The sequence below is a fragment of the Brienomyrus brachyistius genome, chromosome 20 (genome assembly GCF_023856365.1).
Source record: "Brienomyrus brachyistius isolate T26 chromosome 20, BBRACH_0.4, whole genome shotgun sequence".
Classification (NCBI taxonomy): domain Eukaryota; kingdom Metazoa; phylum Chordata; class Actinopteri; order Osteoglossiformes; family Mormyridae; genus Brienomyrus; species Brienomyrus brachyistius.
The window spans coordinates 7,525,700-7,545,906 of record NC_064552.1 but is presented as its reverse complement, the minus strand read 5'-3'; the positions used below and the strand labels follow the sequence as shown (position 1 = coordinate 7,545,906).

Here is a 20,207-nt window from a genome sequence, read left to right as displayed (position 1 = left end):
CATCCTTTTTACCTCATCACACCAGATAATGCAATCATTTTCATTTCAAAGTCTTTTACAAACTGTTCCAGCACTGCATGGCCTCGCCATAAGTTTATTAAGAGTGGTTTGTTCTTTCTTTCCATAAATATCTCGGGCACAATTGCATCCCCTTTTCAAAGGATAAACAAGAAAGAGTGGAATGAATGGCACAGTTTACTGCAAGAGTGTCAATCATAGCCACACCCCTCAACCAAACTCTTTTTGCAAACAAAGTCATTTCAAGCACAAGCTCTCACGATAAAAAAAGGGGAAAGTAAGATCTACCAGTTGAAATAAGAGGAATAAAACCTTACAAACATGGTTGCAGGTGCCCACAGCTTCCTGTACAGCTGAGAGATATTTACGTCAAAACTGAGCCCGGCTCCAACAAAATGTGCTCTTGAAATATCTTGAGCTCTCAAGACGCAACGTTGCTGTATGATTTGATGGAAACCAGGACCTTCCCTGTAACAGCCAGGGGTCAAACGAGGAAATAAGTCCTGACACAGCAGAACACAGATAAAAGTCCGGATAAAACTGAATGAGCTACGAATATAAACAAATTAAGTTACCACATTACTGCGATGAACGGAAAAAGGCTACAAACTACACAGGCATAGGATGTTTGTTTTTAAATGAATTAAGAAGATCAAACTTGACAAGAAAGGTCGTAATATCTGGAGTCAGTGACTTTTCCCGATTAATAAAGTGTGTTTTTATACATGGGCGCAAAGATAGTAAAAATCAAGTAGCTCTGACATGCTACATGTAGTGTAGCTTAATTCAGCACTGTTGGGCCCAATGTGAGAGAGTCTAAATGGCCTCGCTCCACTCTGAGGGAAAGTGGGAGGTCCGATGGCCTTAGAAGCCGAAAGGTTATAGACCCATGCACTCCGAGTTAAAAACAAACCAGCAACAGTGACGAGCCGGCTTTGAACGTAGGCCTGCCTCCAAAGCAAATCAAACCACACCGGGGTGATCTAAGGTGTGTTTATAGATGAGGTTTCAGTCTACACCCCGCCCCCCCCCCCCCCACCAGCCCCAACCCCTACCCAAGGCTTGCTGGACTGTGGAAACGTTTGGGAAACGCAGACGCACTTAGATCTTGGCGTCGCCGCTGGCCAACCGCTTTGCAGTCTCTTCACCATAAAAAGGAAGACGAGGCGGAGGGGAGAAAGCCCTTATGTAGTCATTAAGAGGGCCCCCCCCCCCACCCCACTATCTGCGTCTCTGCGGTTAGTCACAGCGAACCGGCTGACAGATCGCCAGATTCGCAGTTCCTTGGGGCAGAAGGAAGTCAGAAAAAAAAGAAGAAAAAAAAAAAAAAAAGTTAAATGATGCAGATGGCTCATTTGCGCATGCAAGCAGGTCGATAATTCGATAAAAATACATTTGCTGTTCACGGTTTCCTTACAAACAGCATATACACGGTAGTGCCTGTTTTACTGACGAGTAAGACTGCAAGCATGGTTTCTTGTGTACTGATGTAAAAAGGCAAATAAAGGATCATGGATAATAAATGTGTTTTCGCTATCAATTATGCAGTCTATGTAATAGCTTTTTAATAAAACTGTACTTCGCTGTATTTCCAGGTTCCCGCCCAAACATTTTATTTATTTTTTTAAATCACTGTTGGGGTGTTGTGTTTCTGCTGTTCCCTACACAGCCATCTTACACCTGGCGCCAAGAACTAAACTATGCATTTCTTAAGCTATAAAAATCACACCTGTCACTGCTTACTTGCATGATGCACGCGTAGTCATACTGCCCAGACATACCACAGTATGCAGCAATTACAAAAGCAACACTATTTCGGTTTTACAAATTATCGTAGATAAAATTCCCCAAACGAAAACCCCGTTATACCTCCCAAGCCTCCGCGAATGTGCATGTCTGAAAAGCACTCTTCTCTTTTCAGCACTTTCCATCGACTTTGCTCAGTTATAGCGAGGACCTGACACCATTGGTTAACCCGCCCCCGACGTCTCCTTGCATGCAGTATTCGCCCAACCACAGTGCAGGGGTGACCACGAATCCTGGACGGTAACACGGCAGGTACTTGCTACAATCCACGCCAACCAGACCCGCCGCATTTTTAGGTGGATGAACTGGCTTGACAAAGTTAACCATTTCATCAGAGACAAAGATGGAAGCAAGATGCCCAAACGCAAGGCCACACAGACAACTATGGGTGTTGTCGTTTTTCCAGTTTACTTCTTGGTTTATGGCATTTTTTTAAAGGAAATCACCAATAGCTGCATCTGTTTTGTGATGTGAAACACTGACTGGCGTCATGTTACCAAAAACAGATCCTATAACACTTTCCATTTTCTGGTTAAAACAATGACTCTGGTCATTTTTTCCCCCCCATCCATTTGATCTCCCAGCTTCTCCACCATCAAACCGCCTTTAAAACTGGCTGAACACGTGCATCCTGCAAACACTTAGCAGCAACTTGGCTGCTTCTCAGTGGGGAAAATACAACAGAGAACGGCCAAAGACAATGGACTTCCAGCTGGTATTGGACCAGAAGTCCAGCACATGGTTCTCCTCACTGCTGTAGGGGGCTGGGCCATCAATCCATCAGTCCACATTGAAGCATAAAACACAAATATGACATGAATATAGTTATACATTTGCAGAGTGAATCCTCATCTATAAAGACTTACGTTACCCCCAGTGCAGCTCAATGATTTGCTTTGGAGAGAGTTATACATCTGCAGATGATTTCACTCACTGAACAATCCAGCTGTCCTACAACTACTCACACGCAGGTGCCAGCAGTCCAGAGCACATCCTGCCACATGCGAAGGGCAATTTGGAGCTGCCATGGTATTTGGACGAGGTCGCAATACGACACTGGAACAGCCAGGAAAAGAGTCACACAAATGCCTTGGAGAGGACGAAGTGACCTGCTACTGGGGTGAGAAGGAGGCAGCATGTAGCTCTGCAGGTTAGGATGCTGTGACAGTGAGTGGATTTGTCAAGGTTCAAAAAACGATGGCTGGCAGAATGATGTCACCTGTGGGTCCCTCGAGCAAGATCCTTAACCCCAAACTGATTGACTGACCTGATCCCTCAATTGTAGATCACATAGGATTAAAGCATCACATAAATGTAACGTCACCCTTGTAATTGTACCGCACAATACAGTGAAATCATGTATGGGCCTGACTCCACTGCAAAAGAAGCTCCCATATAATAAATGTAGCCAACAGAAAGATTTCACATCATGGGATAAACAGACTTCTGTGTGAGCTCACTCCTGTGCTCCGGGCAAGCCAGCAGATGTAGGAGGCAGTATGAGCTCTAATTAAGTACCGGAAGAGACTCTGTGTCTGTGTGTGTCTGTGTGTGTGTGCGCACACACGGGGGGGGGTAAGGACATTTTTTTTCCTGAGTATTAAGTAGCTGCAGCTTTTACTTTCACTTTGCAACATTTTCAAGACAATTTTTACACCAATACATTTTGCACAAGGCCATCATTACTCACCAATAATAAAAAGAGGAAAAAACACACTATTGCATGCAGCACACCTGGGCAGGGCTACATAATTCTGGGAAATATATTAATATTTTGCCCACTCAGAATTGGAATTGTGATTTTTCTCTCATGATTCTTGCGCAGTACATTTCTTTCTTTGTTATTATGTTGCATTATATATCATTTTTATGAAGATAGAAGGAAACATATGTACCGCAGGGCAGAATTTCTATTAACATGCTGAAATCGCTGCCCAATATTTGGACTTGTGAATATTCAAAAGGTAGCACTACAGCTACTACACAGTCTTAAAATAATTGTGATTGCGGTGGATGATCAGCCGTTTTCCAGTGGGGGACGAGAGTTTTGGCCATTTCATTCGCCATTTATAAGAGGTTTAAAGGCAGCAGGGATGGGAACGAGTCATTCCTTGGTGAGGCCGAGTCAAGTCTTGAGTCGTTTGACCTCAAGTTCAAGTATCCAAAGTCTTTCCATCATTTTTGCCATCAAGTCACACGTCACCAAATTTGGAGTCCAATTCAATTTGTGAGTCATGTAAACATGTGAATCTACCTGTCGGTTTTTTTTAACCTTTATTGATTAAACTTACGGCAGCAAACACCACAGTACATCACAGGATACATGCTTTATAGGCAGAAATAGGTTGAAAAGAGAGTGTCCACTCATAGTTTTTACATCCGTGTTTATATGCAGGAGACCTTGTATTCAGCCCATTGAAGATGCAGACAGTAGAGAAATAATATACATTAAAATTATAAAACTAACATTATGTTACCACAGGGTTGAGGTTGGGTCCTGGTCTTAAGGATTTGCCGTCAATTATAAGTCGAGTCCAAGTCTTTCCACCAGTTTTGCCGAGTCGGGTAATCAAATCAAGTAATCAAATGTCACGAATCAGTAACTTGAGTCCCCACCTCTGGCACCAGCCCATTAAATGTAATATTATAATACTATATTCAAACCCATCTTGAGGGAATCTAGATGGATATTTTTACTTGCACGTAAATAGTATTTTTTACTTAAGTACTTTTAAAACCATGCATTTCTTTCTTTTACTTGATAGTGTTTTTGCTGAATGACTTTAGTCATTAGACATTTAGATGTTTTAGTGTGGTATCTGTACTTTTACTTGTTTGAAAATTTTGTATTTTTTTCCCCCAGCCATCGGTGGGGGTACATTTACATTTGAATCCACAGTGACATACATTTCGAAAAAGCAGGGACAGACAATGCCTCAAACTACTGAGGGGTTAGGGGCTCACTCAGGGCCGTCAGCGAAATCATTCTGCCGACTCTGGCATTTGAAGCGGCGACCTTCTGATCACACGCACAGCACCCTAATCCTGTGAGGAACATGTGTCAAAAAAGTTCACACACTAATCAAATGTTCAATTTCTGTCCCCCAAAACAGAATTCAATTTAATTTGCATTAAACACATTACAAAATACTCATCAAAAATACAAAAGCCACCCCCTACTCTAAACAGGTCACTTGCTCAGACATAATGGCTGTGCCTTTCAACATAACGTATGACACAGGAAACCAAACTGAAATCTGCCACGCATGGAAGCAGAACTGTGACACTGTGCATTCCTGCCCAGTGCAAGGGGGTGCAGTGTCGGCTCACGCGATAGGCTGGCTGACCTTAACCGGAGCACACCCCGGCTCACAGCTGCCGGCCTCTCAGCGCCGCGAGCCCTAAAGTCTGAATGAGCCCTGAACACGACAGACGTGCAGTAGTTTCAGCTTGTAGCACCTGCCAAGGAAACATTTCACAGCGTAACAGATATAGTCTGGAGGAACTAGGGAAGGTCTGAGGAGAGGCAATTAAACATTTCCAGGAAAAGCAGCCTCAAATACACAAGGCACACTACAAAAGAGAGAGAGAGAAAAAGCAAATGAGATACAAAAAAGAAGAGAGAATATATCACTGTAGAAGGAATTCAGTAAATGATATTGTCCATGTTAAGGCAACCATGATGTAACAGTTTTAGCTTGAAGCTCACACTGTCCAAGAGGCGGCTTGTTTTGGGTTGCTATGAAATTAAAGAAACGGGACTTTGTCACAAATAATAAAAGGGAAATTATTTTTGTTCCGGCAAATTCTCAGAGGAGAAAATGTGCAGTCAATCCGAAGACAGTAAAATGGAGGAATTGAGGAGTAATTTATTCCACTACATCAGTCCCAGGCAAAGGGAAGATGGAACAAGTCACATTATCATTAAATGCACATTATCTACAAGGACTTCACTGGCAATTCAAAACAGTTCCATTCAGACTTCCACTGCGATTTGTCATTTTTAATAAATAATAATAGAAGTTCTGGGGAGGGGGAGGGGGGGTATTTCCCAAAGAAGGACTTCTTGCTTAGCCAGATAACTTGTTGGATTTAAGCCAATTTGGTGTGAGCCAAGTTTAAGTGGATGAAGATATTGTCCAGTTAACTTGTTGGATTTAAGGTAGTCCAGGCTATCCGGCTAAGCAAGAAGTCCTGCTTCACGTAATATCCCCTGATATACCTTAACACAGCCAAACTATTGCTTCCAAAAACATTATTATAATGTTTAGATTACCGTGAGGATCTTGTATACATTTCAACATTAAATACTGCAGCATTAATTTTCATAACTGTGATAGAGCACATCTCAGGGATCGAGGGCTTTCACCCACAGTGTCACCTATCAAGCCCTTGGTCTCCTGGCTTCACTCAAACTAAACAGCATTAAGTTCAGAACCTTGTAACTCCTACACCCTTCAAATAACTATTTTTTTCTGTTTGAAGGCAGGTAAAGAGTATTTTCTTCCACTTTAAGTGACAAAATGTATACCCCTCACCCTGCATGCCATTACCAAGGTGCAAAACTAGCATTTTCCCCCATTTTTTCACTTTTGTGGTGCATATCTCAGGAAGGAGACCAAGAAACAAGTGTAATATATACATAAATACATAATAAGTACCACACACAGATTATAAAAATACTACAAGCCTTTCACTGTTAATAACCAATAGCAACAAAGTATGCATAAACACACAAATAAAATGAATTTAAAAAGGTTGAGATGAACCTTGAAAAAAAGACTGACATAAGTTGAATATAACCATGGCATGGTTATTTAGTCTGTGAGCTTTCCAATAAACTTTAGCGGAGTCATGTAGCTGTAATAGAAAAGGAAAAAAAAATATATAGCGCTCATAAGAAAACACTACAAAATATCTTTTGCAAAGAGAAATAAATTAATAAAAAACGGAGGTGCCAAATTTAATCAGAATCAAACACAGTAACACAAAGACTATTTGTTAATTAAAACGGAATGACCCTTCAGTGATCTGCCTGACCAGAATTCATCTCCCTCCTCCCCTTTGGAGAGCTATAAACGCAGGTCAAGCCCGAGAGGAAATCCCAGAATCCAGAGGAACCTCCAGTACCATGAACTCTGCAGTCTGCCATTCGTAGCGTGACTGATCACCCCCATCATTGAATAATATTGAAAATTAATTGAAATATTATCCATCCATCCATTTTCCAAACCGCTTATCCTACTGGGTCACGGGAGGTCCGGAGCCTATCCCAGAAGCAATGGGCACGAGGCAGGGAACAACCCAGGATGGGGGGCCAGCCCATCGCAGGGCACACACACACACCATTCACTCACACAGACACACCTATGGGCAATTTAGCAACTCCAATTAGCCTCAGCATGTTTTTGGACTGTGGGGGGAAACCGGAGTACTCGGAGGAAACCCCACGACGACATGGGGAGAACATGCAAACTCCACACACATGTGGCCCAGACTCAAACCCGGGTCCCAGAGGTGTGAGGCAACAGCGCTAACCACTGCACCACCATGCCGCCCTTTGAAATATTATCCTGGTAGCAAAAATGAAACGATTATATTGCTTCCCATGACCATGAGCTGCATAGGTGGTAGGCAGATTGATGCATGCATATCCAGATAAATCATCTCTAGAGGGCCACAATCTCCCGCTGGTAGATTAAAATGTCATTCCAGTGATCCCTATTTAACCCTTTGACACAAACTTGTATTAACAGAAAACTGAGCATTGAAAACCTTTTATGAGGCTTCAATTCAAAAATGTTTCTTTCAGACTACATTGTCAGGGACCATGGAGATAATTAGTATATTCTATATTATGAAAGAGTGATTGACACTCCAGTCATTGGAAAAAACCTCACACTGGTCCATTCGGACTAGTGTGGTGCTGAGATGCCACCTGGCTGCACTCAGGTTCTCATCCCTGAGGTGGTTTGTCACGTGGTGGGTGTGGCAACGTGCTGTAATCAGTGCGTGCACCTTACCTCCTCCTCATCAGCTAGTTTCTCTTTCCACTTGGATTTTATACATTTATTTCAAAATTCTTTTACGAAAAACAACGAATAAGTGAGGATGCAGGGTCTGCAAGGTCCAGGAGCAGTTGTGGTTATGGGCCTTGCTGAAGGGTCCAATGGTGAAATCAATCACCCAGTCATGGGATTTGAACCAGCACCCTTCTGAGTACGAGCACAAAGTCCTACCCCACAGAGCCACACACTGTCCAATATAACCCAATACGTGACGCCCTACTAATCACATTTCTGTCAAACAGCTGTGTTAGAAAGGGTGCTACTGTATATAAAAACAAATTAACGTTAAGCGAGTACTTCAGAGGCCATTTAAAACCATAATGAATAGTACAACCATGACACATAGTCAAACAAATGTATCCCCCAATAACATAGCAGCTTTTATAAAAAGCATTTCAAATCTTATAATCAGCGTCCCCGTACGCTTGTGGACACTGCTGAAATATATGCCGTGCATAAACCACAATTCTTCGACATCCCCGCAGTACAAAAGTGGCTGCAGAAAGTGGAATTCCTCGCCCTCCCAAGAACCTGTCTCTGTCTGAGCAGTCAACCAAACCACAAGGGACATTTGAAACTGCCTAGCTATACAAAATACAAGACCACATCTGCGCCAAGCACTCAGAACATAAAATGTAAAATATATTACATAATAGGTGGAAACTGCTTCACAGCTATAAAACCTTACACATCTTCCTGAAACCGTCAAAAAAAAAAAAAAAAAAAACAGAAATCAGCGTAGCTCTTACGAGAACCCCAATAGGTGATAACGTAATCTAAACTTTTATCTCTGTACTTGTACCTTCTACAAATGAAGCAAATCACATATTTGTCCAAAACTATAAACTAGACAAAATTATTACATAACACTAAACTTACATGCAACACAGAAATTCAAATAATGATTCATGCAGTGTGTCATACCTAGAGAACACACACACACACACACAAACACACACACACAGACAAGTGTTCATATAAACGTTGAAGTTCCCAGATTAACAAATACAAGCACAACTTAAATTAAATGCAGAAGATGTGTTTATTGGGGGGGGGGGGGGGGTGAATGAAGCCAAATTAAATATTTGGAGGTGGGTGGGGTGAGAGGGGTCCGACTTGTATAATATTTACGAAATACCACCCGGTTGTACACATACACCAGCTGAATTAATCAGGCAAAACGTTATAAAGTTAATAGTACCAGTTTAACAACGGAGGGACAATAAGCCGAAAAGTTTACAGTGAACAAATGCACTATGAACTATAAATGCACACGTATAAATGCGCTTAGACACATTACTACTGCCCGTGAGAAGGGCAGGGCACCCATGGGGAAAGGTTCACCAGCAGCCCTCTGATCTGCTTCAGCAGCCCACACTGAAGTTGTGTCCACAGGGGGAAGGCATTTCTTAATAGAACCAGCAAGTTAGGATAACTGCTTCACAATGCTTCGTGGAAGTTGTAGGCAGCGGGCAGTTGCTGCGGTCTAAAAACAGCCACAGGTAACCTTTTACCTTGTAATGGACTCCCCCCCATCTCTCTCTCCCTCTCTCTCTCGAGTTTTGCAAAGAGCACTTACCCTTACGAGATTACTGACAGCCGCCTGCACAGCGGCCACGGGTCCGGTGAGATCCGGGATCGCCTTGCCGTCCACCTCCCCTTCTTCGTGCATTATAACCAAGTGGGATATCTGCTGAGCCACAGGCTCCAAGATACTCTCTATGGTCTTCGTGTGGAAAACCGGCATCTTGAAAACTTATTCCCGCTATCCGAGAAAGGAAAAAAAATGTCTTGGCTTCAAAGGCTTGCTGTTACTTTATGTGCCCCGCGAATCCAACAGCGATCGCCGGACAGGGTGTACTTTGCGGGATAAAGAAAGTCCCACTTCCAATCAAAACCATCAATGGTGAGACTCGGCTCCAGAAAAGCTGCGTGCGAAAATCGCCAAACGTCGATAGATTTCATCGCCGCCCACCAACCAATCAGAGAAGGAGCTTTAACTTGGAAAGCGCGCATCCCATTGGTGCGTTCCAAGCACTACGGAGCTCACGTTAACCCCGCCCTACCTTTTGGGCGGAGTTTGCCGGGGAAGGGAGCGCATTTCGCAATTACGTAATACATTCTCATGCCCTAAAAAGGAAAATATTGGAACTGCACGGGCGAAGTAGGAATGATAGGGAGTAATGAAGGAATACATTCATTACATTGACGTATTATTGTATTTGGAAACGATATTGTGGGAATAGTGTCCTATTAGGTATTCCAATAATTTGTTTTAATTGATGATCATCCTAAGAGAACAGTGGTAGTAGCAGCCCAACTAAAACATTTCCAGTAATAGAACCATGTTAAATAGATATTTTGAAAAAAAATGCTTTGCAATAGGATGAATAATGCGCTCAGTCGTTTTTTTAATGATGTAAAAGTGGAACTGAATGAATAATCACGTCCTAATGACCTATACCGCGTGGAAAAACATCTGACGGACAAGACTCACTGGGTGGTATAATGTGTGTACCAAAGACGTTTTAAATTTTTCCAAAGATTTTAATATAGACCTCAGCTTCATGTCCAAGTATAAGCATGTACCAGTAAATGCCACACCTTATTCTTGCTTAAAGAGGTGCACATTAAAATTCAAGGAAGAACTCAGTCGAAGAGGCCAAGCTAAAAACCAGTAGTTTCATTCTGAAGGACCAGTCTATTCAGTGCAGTTCTCCGGACTATATCAATCGAAAAGGTGCAAAACTTGTCCAAAAATAGTCCTTGACCAGATAAAAGTTACACATCACACATCTCCCTTTAAGGCTCTAATACAAGACACACACACACCAGATCTTCTGTACAGAATCTCATGTAACTTTTTTCATATAAACACACTTTAATCGTGCTGGCAAAAGTAAACATATAGTAGCGTTTCGACAATATATTGTCCCAATATGGTCTGAATAGTTTCAAACACATGAATAATAAATGGTATAGAAATGTGGATGTGCATTTATGCTCAATAATAAGCAATAATGGGCAACATATAGATATCACTGTGAAATGCGTAAAGCTCTAAACCCTGCATACTCATCTTCTCCCCCGGATTCTAATATAACAACAACGAAACTGAAGCATTAAAAAAGATTGCCAGTTGAACCTGCAAAGGAATGTGCACAGCATGCCCCGAGAGAGTGTAGGGCGGCAGTGGTCTTCCTAAAAAGGAAGAGTACCAAAAGACGGACTCGAGGAAGTCAGTCTGAGGGGAAGCACATGTAAACACTGGGGTCTTGATGCGCGACGGTTTTGTTTTTTTTTTTTTTTTTTGGAATGCCTCTTTATGCTTCTCAGCCAATCAGAGTCATTCACAGTCATTTTTTTAAAGCTTACTAAGCACAATAGCATTAACGAAGCACACATTAATGTGTAGTCGCTTGGTATGATTCTTTGCTTATATTCCACTAATATAAATGATATTCCAGCTGCTTTACAGGTCCAAAATGTTCCTTTTTTTGACTGGCAAATGTTCTTCTACAAGATCGACCTTGTCCTATGGATCTCTGAAAGGAATGCGTAGTTTCATATTTTAGGTCTAAATTAATATTATTGTGTGTAAAACTATATTTTAAAGGCATTATTAGAACTATTATTACTGCACGTTAGCACAACTATTTTCTTTCTGAAAAAAATCAGTCCAAATAAAAAAAAAACATTTATATGCAGTATTGTGCATTTTGCAGCTTGTGGGATGGTGTGTGGCTCGGCGGGTCAGGACACGGTACTGATGATCGGAAGGTTGGCGGTTCTGATCCCAAAACCGATAGATTAATGCCACCACTAGGCCCTTGGCAAAGGGAAGTGATTAGTCATTGTTGACACACCACAGTGCATAATAATGAAATGTATTCCCTGCATTTAACCCATATGTGACATGGCAAGGGGCAGGTAATTCAGTGCTTGGAGGTGGTACCTTGCTGGTCGGGGATTTCAATTACAATTACAAACTTTCAATTACAATTGTGCTTCCCAGGTTCCTTAACCCTCGATTGCTTTAGGAGCACTGGACAACTCTATGACCCCAAGCTTGAGCTTGAGCATGGAAGATCTAAGGAGAAAAAGATAACTTCTTCAAGGGGGTGGATAAAGTATTTAATAAGTAGAATATCCATACTGAGGTATCTGTTACAGCACCATATGATGGGCAAATAACATGTTTTACAATGAACTAGACCCACTCTATGTGCAATGATTAATTGCGAGAACAAACGTCGAGACAATTTAGAGGGCAAATTTGTTAAAACATGACCTTGTATGCACTGTTGTTATGGTAAAAAGTAAGTACAGTAATAGGATATTCATCTGGGAAAGGTGAATAAGATACAATATGAGACACTGGAGTAATTGGGATTTATAAGTTATTTTTACTGGGCATTATTTAATGTGTAAAACAACACAAAGCAAATGCATTTAACTAATTCAATGAAACGAGGAAAGAGGAAGAGGAATGCATTGTGACATGCATCCGGGAAAAAAAACGGAACCAATTGCCTTAGTGTGCAATGAATGTTTAAAGTGAAATCTCCCACCTGCCAGACATTAAAGGGTTTATGTTGTTTGGGAGCTAACGCCCCCCCCCCCATATTTTCCTGTGAAGTTTAGAATATGTATTGTTCTGGCCAGAGTGGGAGGATCAAGGGACATCTGGCTCAGAGGATCTGTCATTCTTTTATAATGAGATTCAGAAATCTAATCTTGTCAGCAAAACAGTAATTCTGTACAAGCAGAGGTAATAGAGCCTATTAAACGTTGGTGAAAGTTCTACAGATGTTTCTGCACACAACATGTTTAAATACACCCTGCACTGGTCATTAAAATACTGCTCTATGTGAATACGAATTATATTTTTATAGTTTTTAAGAGGAAAATGTATTAAAAATAAACGTGTTTTTAAATGATCTCAGTATTGCCTGTAAATAAGGAGATTATGCGAGCTGCATACTGCGTACACATAACAAATGTAATTGTTACCATTTATCGTGACCCTATTGCGCCCTCGTGTGGAACGATTAATTTAAAACGAGTTTGTTCTACAGTCAACAGTTAAAGTTTGAGTTTCTTTTCAGTAGTATAATGCACTTTTTTTTGGCCGTTATATTTTGCAACATCGCTGACGACATTATAATATAAATGAACTGCAGAGTTTGGTTAAATGTCAAATGTATTGCAAAGAAAAGAAAAGTAAAAGTACATACTCTTCCAATACATTCAAAAGTTTATTACTGTGAAGATAATTAACCATATTTAAATATAATAAAGCAATAATCCTGTTTCCAAACAAATCAGAAATATATGTTGTATATATTACCATATATTGTAACCTTGATAACAAAAAACCTTTTTGCCTTAGCAAATATGTATATGGCAAATTGGAAATATTGATTATAAAAAATATTGAACCGTTTTACAAATATAACCAGATGTAACTAGTGCAGCTAAATGTAGCAAGTGTAACAACACCTGCTCTGACAGCCTGGTGAGATGTGCAGGCCAAGGCAAAGACTGAAAAGCATGCGTCCAATGACATTCTTACTTTTTTTGTATCTTCTGTTTTGTTTTAAACGTTTCCATTTCAAGCACTAGATGTTCTTTTACTTGGATTTAATTCTTTTTTTTTATTCCTGAAAACCCATCAAATGACTTCAGTGGAGACACTGAGAGTTTACAAGTAAAATAAAAAGTTTAACAACTTCCAGTCAAAAATTCCGAGAAGTATAAAGTGGGTGTTGGTAAAGCAAATTGACGATTAAATACTTTCTAAACCTTTATATTTGTAAAAAAAAAAGAATGCTAGTTTGACGAAAGCATATACCCCCGGGTGACTGTACCCCTGGAATGTGGAGGGATGTTGTTGTCATGGCTAAAGAACAGAGCCTTGCTCTTTTTATGCATTCACACAGTTGCCTGTGAACTTTCCCACAGGACGAGCCAGAGGAAGAGAATTGCTTGAGTCGGTGCTCAGACCCTTAGGGCAGCCCTACATTCTCTGTGATCCACTTGTTGTAATTTGCCACTCTGGTGTAGACCCCTGGTCGGAATTCTCTGGAGCAACCCTCACCCCAGCTGACTATACCAAAAAGGTACAAACGACCATCTCTGTCACACACCAGAGGCCCCCCCGAGTCTCCCTGTAGGGGACAAGATGACAGACAGGTCAATATAAATGTAAAGGAGAATTATGATGGGCATTTCTAGCTATCCATTCCATATTTCATTATTACTACTAACAGACTACATTAAAGCTGATCAGTACAGACTGTCCCCGGAATGCCTTCCATACCAACAGATAGGTTGTACATTGAAATGGACGCATGTCAGAATAGATTAATCGCACTGACTTTCAGGTGTGAGAATGAGATCTGTAAGACTGGTGCGAGGTTGGGATGGTTGCATTACCACACAGAGGTACATTTCCCAAAAGCATAGTAGCTAACAACGTTAGCTAATGTTAGCTAACAACGTTAGCAACTTACATAGTTGGAAACATGCAACTGAATGGTGTTACATTAACAGCTATTTCAGTCTGTAGATGTATTGAAGTGATTGGGGAATGTAAAATCATTAATGTACCACACCTTGCATGAGTCTACCTTCCAGTCAAGGCTGCCGGCACAAAACATGTTTTTTGTCACCAGGATTCCATAGTAATCTCTACTTGTGCAGACCTCTTGAGGCAAAATGTTCACTTTTGCCTCTCTTAGGTATTGTGAGTTGTGCCATAATCCTGTCGCGATTAATAACAAAATCGTGAGTTAGGTTGTACACATCAGGACATTGGTTGATGAGTGTTTGGAACATCTCGAGAGGTCTGACCTTCCCGCTCCTTCCCATAGCCAGCAATATAGCAAGAGTCTCCAGGACGCAACATCAAATGGGCAGGGGGCAGACAGACAGTCCTAACAGAGTCTGTCTCCTTTGCACATGTTCTGCTGTTTGTGGTGATCTTCAGCAGCGCTAAAAATACCAGAAGAAGACAATGGGCTGTAAAACATCTTGGGGAAAAACATGTTGTTCTGCTCTCTCATTGTCAAAGTTTCCGTAATGGTGCAAAGGGACAAGTGCCCCCATCTCTTGACAAATCAGCCCACAATTTGGTTTTGGGTGGACCCAGAGAAGACCCTGTTCAGAGCATCTTCTTTTCAGCACCTCTTGCTAATGACCTTGGCTTACAGTATTTATAGCCCTGAGAGGATCACAAACAGACCACAACTTCTGGATTTCACCTATTTCACTTAATAGACAGTGCATGTTTTACAAATGTACTCTATGAGTACCACAGAGTTATAATATAATAATCAGTACAATCTCCATAGCCATTGTCTCAAAATGTGCTGGGTGCTGAAAATGATACGACCCACTGAAAACGACCATCACCTATGTCATTGTCATAACTCCCATCACTATTGTCAAATCCTGGGTGAATAATGATTTTCTCAACGTTGAATTTCTGCTCCTTTCCCAGGTTTGTCTCGTTCAGAGCATCTTTTCCAAGAAAGACAGAGAGGTGGCGAGTGTTCAAGGGTCTGTGGGGGGGGGGCGGAGGAAAAAAATCCACATAGTTAAAACAAAATCCTGGGCCATTAAAATGGAATAATCCTTCATGACATAAGTAGCATATTGCGTTTTAAAGGTCAACAACTACTTGGAGATCTATTAATAACTTTTATGAGTAGCTTTTTAAGCCTTTATTGTGGCATTAATGGGGTGTCAGAGCAGAGTGCATGCCGTTAACGTGCTGTCGACCAATCACCTGTCAGGAAAGCAGTGGGCTGCTGTAAGAACCCAGCAGCGTGAGATCAGGTTCCCCCCACACAGGAATACGTGCTTTTTAGCCTGATGTCTCCAGAAGATCGACGCGATCCACGGCTGCGATTGCGCCGTGGTGACCTTTCCCCCCACAATCTTCATCAGACTCCGGGGCCTCTGTCCACACTTTGGTGCTTCTGGAAGACGCAGCGATATTGCGTTACGACTTTTATTATCTTCAGAAGCATTCCGACAGCCTTAAGGATGTCAACTCCGAGATCATGTCCTAGAAAGGCCTCAGCTGTAGTACTCTTTAGAAAAATACGTAACCTGAATAGCGCCAGTGATTGATCAAGCTGTTGAAATAGGCAAAAGCTTTGGACAAAAGTAAGAAGTGCAGGAAAAAAACATTAAAGCTGGATATACTTCACAACAACAATAAAGCTGTTACTTGAGGCAGGCTTTCATAACAAACACACTATCGGTATGACTGAATACATCTTGATGAACTTTGGATTAATATCAGCACAGGCTTATGAGACATATTCTATTTCTATTGTGACTGCAAAACATGCTGTATTTATACTGAAAGAAATAAACAAATATATTGATGATGCTGAGCTGTCGTATTTATGTTTGCAAAAATTTACTGTAACCCTTTCTACTGGAGAAGTGTTCTCCGCCTACCCAAAAGGCTACCTGCTTTGAAATAAAACTGGACTTTTCCTACTCTTATGAGGTCTGTCCATGGTGGTGCAGTAGTTAGCACTGTTGCCTCACATCTCTGGGACCCGGGTTCGAGTCTCCGCCTGGGTCACATGTGTGTGGAGTTTGCATGTTCTCCCCATGTCGTCGTGGGGTTTCCTCTGGGTACTCCGGTTTCCCCCCACAGTCCAAAAACATGCTGAGGCTAATTGGAGTTGCTAAATTGCCTGTAGGTGTGCGTGTGAGAGTGAATGGTGTGTGAGTGTGCCCTGCAATGGACTGGCCCCCGATCCTGGGTTGTTCCCTGCCTCGTGCCCATTGCTTCCAGGATAGGCTCCAGACCCCCCGCGACCCAGTAGGATAAGGTTGGAAAATGAATGGATGGATAATATCTGTCTTTTTCAAAAAAATATTGCCACTGGGGAAGCAGAAAAATTGGATGTACTGGTTCAAACAATTAAATGACAGATAACAAAAGGGATCATTTTAAGAAAGCTCTAGTCTCTTAAACGCATTAGTCAGGTCCAGGGTATGAGGAATGATGCTCTCGATAGGTGATGTTTGTTTGTCACTACATTGGGGATGAGATCTTCTGTTCACCTGTTGGTGTCCCGCAGCGTGGGATGTCACAGAACTCCCGTACAATCTGGTGTCCCCGCTTCACATGGCACCAGGGTCTTTCCCTGTGGTCCGGATTTCTTGAGGACGAGCAATTTGAACACAGATGTCAAAGAATGCAAGATTTTGCCAGATGAAGAGCAATTATTGGCGTCTACAGTAGAGATTCAGAAACTCATGCACTTAAGAAAAGCCAGACTCTAGTCTTTCTGTGTAAACATTTGTAGCCTCAGTGCAACCTTGCCTAAACACAAAGATAAGGCATGAAAAGATAAGGGATGAAGTTTCAGTTCATTCATCTGTCATATTCAACCTGTTCAAGGGAATAAGTCTGAATTTCTCAGGATGCTTTTCTCAAGAGTTTGGAGATGTTGTACTTTAGACTAGATTTAATTTTCATATTCGAAGAACGAAGAATGATCTTCAGTTCGCTCTTACCTACAATAGTTGTGGTTCCAAAGACCTAGAATCAGTGCATCCATTCCTAAGATTTGTTGATTGTGCTCGTAGTTCCAACCAAGACATTTCTGTCCACTTCCTGAGGTCGCTGCCGGTCCTCTGTACTGATGCCCATTGCCGATGAGGCAGTTAGCTGACTCCTCTAAGCAAAACGGCATGATAAGCAAAACGGCTTCACAGCTATATCGGCATCTATAAAAAGGCAGCATGCATTTGTAAGCAGACATGGAAATTTCAGGTCCAGAGAGTAAAAGTCCAGATCAAGATTTAGTTTCAACCAACCAGTTGAGTGTAAAGAGTCACATTCACAGAGAACTCAATTGCTTGGTTGAAATAAATTCTTGGTTTGGATTTTTATTTCTTGGACCTGAAATTTCCACCAGACGGGTCCTCACCTATTTCACAGTTCCGGCCACTGTAGCCTCTGGGGCAGATACAAATTGTTCGCCTTTTGCTAAAAAGGTAGGGTATGCTGATGGAAGTGCCTCCATTTAGACAGGTGGAAGATAGACCTGTCATTTGCAGACATGTGCAGAGACCAAAACACATCCACTCATAATCCATTCTTTGGAGGCAGGGAATAGCAAAATAAACAGTGAAAAGACATACCTGAAACTTCAGCTGAATGCATGAGTAAACCTGGTCTCGTGAGTGTCAGCAAACTCTGCACAGAAAACAAAGACTGTCAAGCTGGCTGAAATGTCTTCCATTATTTTTCTGTTTCTGATACCTAAGCTAAGGGAAAATAAGATCAGGTATAACATTATCAAGTCAGGTCCGGCTGGGGAGCATGCACTGGTACAGTGTGCTGCTGCACCCACCACAGAGAAACATTTCGGGATGACAGCCCGGAAATCTGCACTTACCATCTCTGCACCGAAGATTACTTCCACGTTTGCAGTCAAGAACAGAAGGAGTTTTAGCATTTTTGAAGATCCTCCTTGTCTTTCATAGAAAAATCTAAACAAACGCAAAGGAAAACCAAATTCACGAACATTCTCAGCTCAGGTTTTCCTGCTCAATATCTTCTCACTTAATCTTATGCCATTTCTTCTTAAATTCCTTGCACATTCCTTTAAACATCTGCTATGACAAAACAGGGAGTTTAGATGCCGTGGACAGATAATGCAGGGGGACAACTTACATTTTTATTCATTTATTCATGTAGCAGATGCTTTTGTTGCAAACATCTTAAAAATCTTCAGACACAGGAGAATGAATGAACCCTTACTCCATACCATGGGTGTCCCCAGATCCCTATTATTGGGACATTTGCTATGCTCCAGTAAAATCTCACGTTCAAGTCATATGGGTAATGGGAGGTGGGGGGCCTGTACCCCAGTAAAGCTGTATGTTTAGCAATACCCCTGCTCCACAAATGACTTCCAGGAGTAACCTAACCTAACCTAACCTAACCTAACAACAAGGTGACTATCCATCCATCCATTGTCCAAACTGCTTATCCCACTGCACCACCATGCCGCCCCAACAAGCTGACTTATGTAACAAAGTACAAAGTACAATAAAATATAATGACAATTAAGCATCCCAGACAATGTCTAAATGCATGCATGGATATACAAGTAAGAACAGAATTCGGTTTAAGATTAAATCCATTCTCCATGCAACATTAAGACGCCAATTAGTTGATAAATGAATAAGTTATTATTAATACTAGGAATAATAAAAGAAACGCATAACAGAAGACAGCAATAAATTTGTCATGACATCTCTGTGATCAAATAGTTAAGACTGCAGATTCATCTTGTAATAGACTGTATCTTAGTACACTTACATAGCGCATCTTCACAGGACACAGTTATAATTTTAACATTTTAAATCTGAGATAGCTTACCACATACAAATATAGACGATCAGAGATGAAATCCGCGTGATGCTTTGCCCTCGCACGTCTAGTCCCTATTATGGATGCCTTGATGCGGCTGAAGTTCTTTATTTAACGCGAGTTGGGGCCATCATGTGACCGCCTGGTAGGAGGGCTTTTTGCAGATGATTTTTTTTTTGTTAAGAAACCTGTATGATGTCATATCTAAGTAGAAGTGAGAAGGACGACAAACTGATCGTCCTGCTGTTTTGTAGTCATTAAATATTGCTGAACAGGCAAAAAGGAAGGTATGACATTCTGAATCAGTTTAACCTTCAATCACATTAAGCGTTGGATATTAGAAAAAGACAATTTTGAACATTATATCGAATATATCTACCAATCAATTTAATAGTAGGCTGCCATTGTGATATTAGATATTAAAATATTCTTTCCTTAACAAACTTCAGGTTACAACAAAGAAAAGTGTACAGAATGGTACTGAAAACCGATCAGGTGAAACACGTTCAGTGTAGGGGATGTTTTAAACCTTGGTGATTTTCAAAGGGGTTCTTAGACTGCACTGCTATAGCTCATTCTCAGAAAAAAAGAGTACCAGTTTGAACCTTTGCTTGTCACTGGGGCTGTACCCTCAAGGGTCTGCCAATTGTACCCTTAACAAGCAAAGGTACAAATTGGTACCCTTTATTCAAAGAGTGTACTACTACTACTACTTCTAATAATAATAATAATAATAATAATAATAATTTGGTACTACAGTTTATAAAACAAGAACGTCTATCCATCCATTTTCCAAACCGCTTATCCTACTGGGTCGCGGTGGGTCCGGAGCCTATCCCGGAAGCAATGGGCACTGGGCACGAGGCAGGGAACAACCCATTATGGGGGGGGGGGGGGGG

General features: G+C 41.4%; 2 protein-coding genes across 6 annotated transcripts in view; both read right to left on the bottom strand.

The window, feature by feature from the left end:
* LOC125715699 (vinculin) overlaps positions 1 to 9,876 on the bottom strand; it is a 37,138-nt gene extending 27,262 nt beyond the window's left edge. For 2 of the 4 annotated variants that reach the window (XM_048987537.1, XM_048987538.1), the window contains exon 1: positions 9,472 to 9,876. In XM_048987537.1, coding sequence (XP_048843494.1) covers positions 9,472 to 9,639 — 168 coding nt within the window. In that variant the 5' untranslated portion in view covers positions 9,640 to 9,876. The remainder of the gene's footprint in view (positions 1 to 9,471) is intronic. The other 2 variants (XM_048987539.1, XM_048987540.1) reach the window with 1 other exon arrangement.
* Positions 9,877 to 13,137: 3,261 nt separating this feature from the next.
* On the bottom strand, positions 13,138 to 19,573 carry LOC125715715 (urokinase-type plasminogen activator-like). 2 transcript variants are annotated; one of them, XM_048987566.1, is made up of 11 exons: positions 19,318 to 19,573; positions 18,329 to 18,422; positions 18,072 to 18,126; positions 17,858 to 17,974; positions 17,442 to 17,604; positions 16,986 to 17,083; positions 15,685 to 15,877; positions 15,309 to 15,457; positions 14,748 to 14,888; positions 14,510 to 14,658; positions 13,138 to 14,062 (listed from the first exon to the last, which is right to left on the bottom strand). In XM_048987566.1, exons 2-11 carry the CDS (start codon positions 18,386 to 18,388, stop codon positions 13,901 to 13,903), a joined length of 1,287 nt encoding a protein of 428 aa, XP_048843523.1. In that variant the 5' UTR covers positions 18,389 to 18,422; positions 19,318 to 19,573; the 3' UTR covers positions 13,138 to 13,900. The 2 variants fall into 2 exon arrangements, with proteins under 2 accessions (XP_048843523.1, XP_048843524.1); XM_048987567.1 differs by having other exon boundaries at positions 19,325 to 19,405.
* Between the last annotated feature and the right edge of the window lie 634 nt (positions 19,574 to 20,207).

Coding starts and splice junctions, on each gene's coding strand:
- LOC125715715 (XM_048987566.1), bottom strand. CDS start 18,388: ATGCTAAAACTCCTTCTGTTCTTGACTGCAAACGTGGAAGTAATCTTC. Junction 15,458..15,684: donor GCCCACTGCTTTCCTGACAG/GTGATTGGTCGA, acceptor CCCCCCCCACAG/ACCCTTGAACACTCGCCACC. Junction 14,063..14,509: donor GGAAGGTAGACTCATGCAAG/GTGTGGTACATT, acceptor TGTCCCCTACAG/GGAGACTCGGGGGGGCCTCT.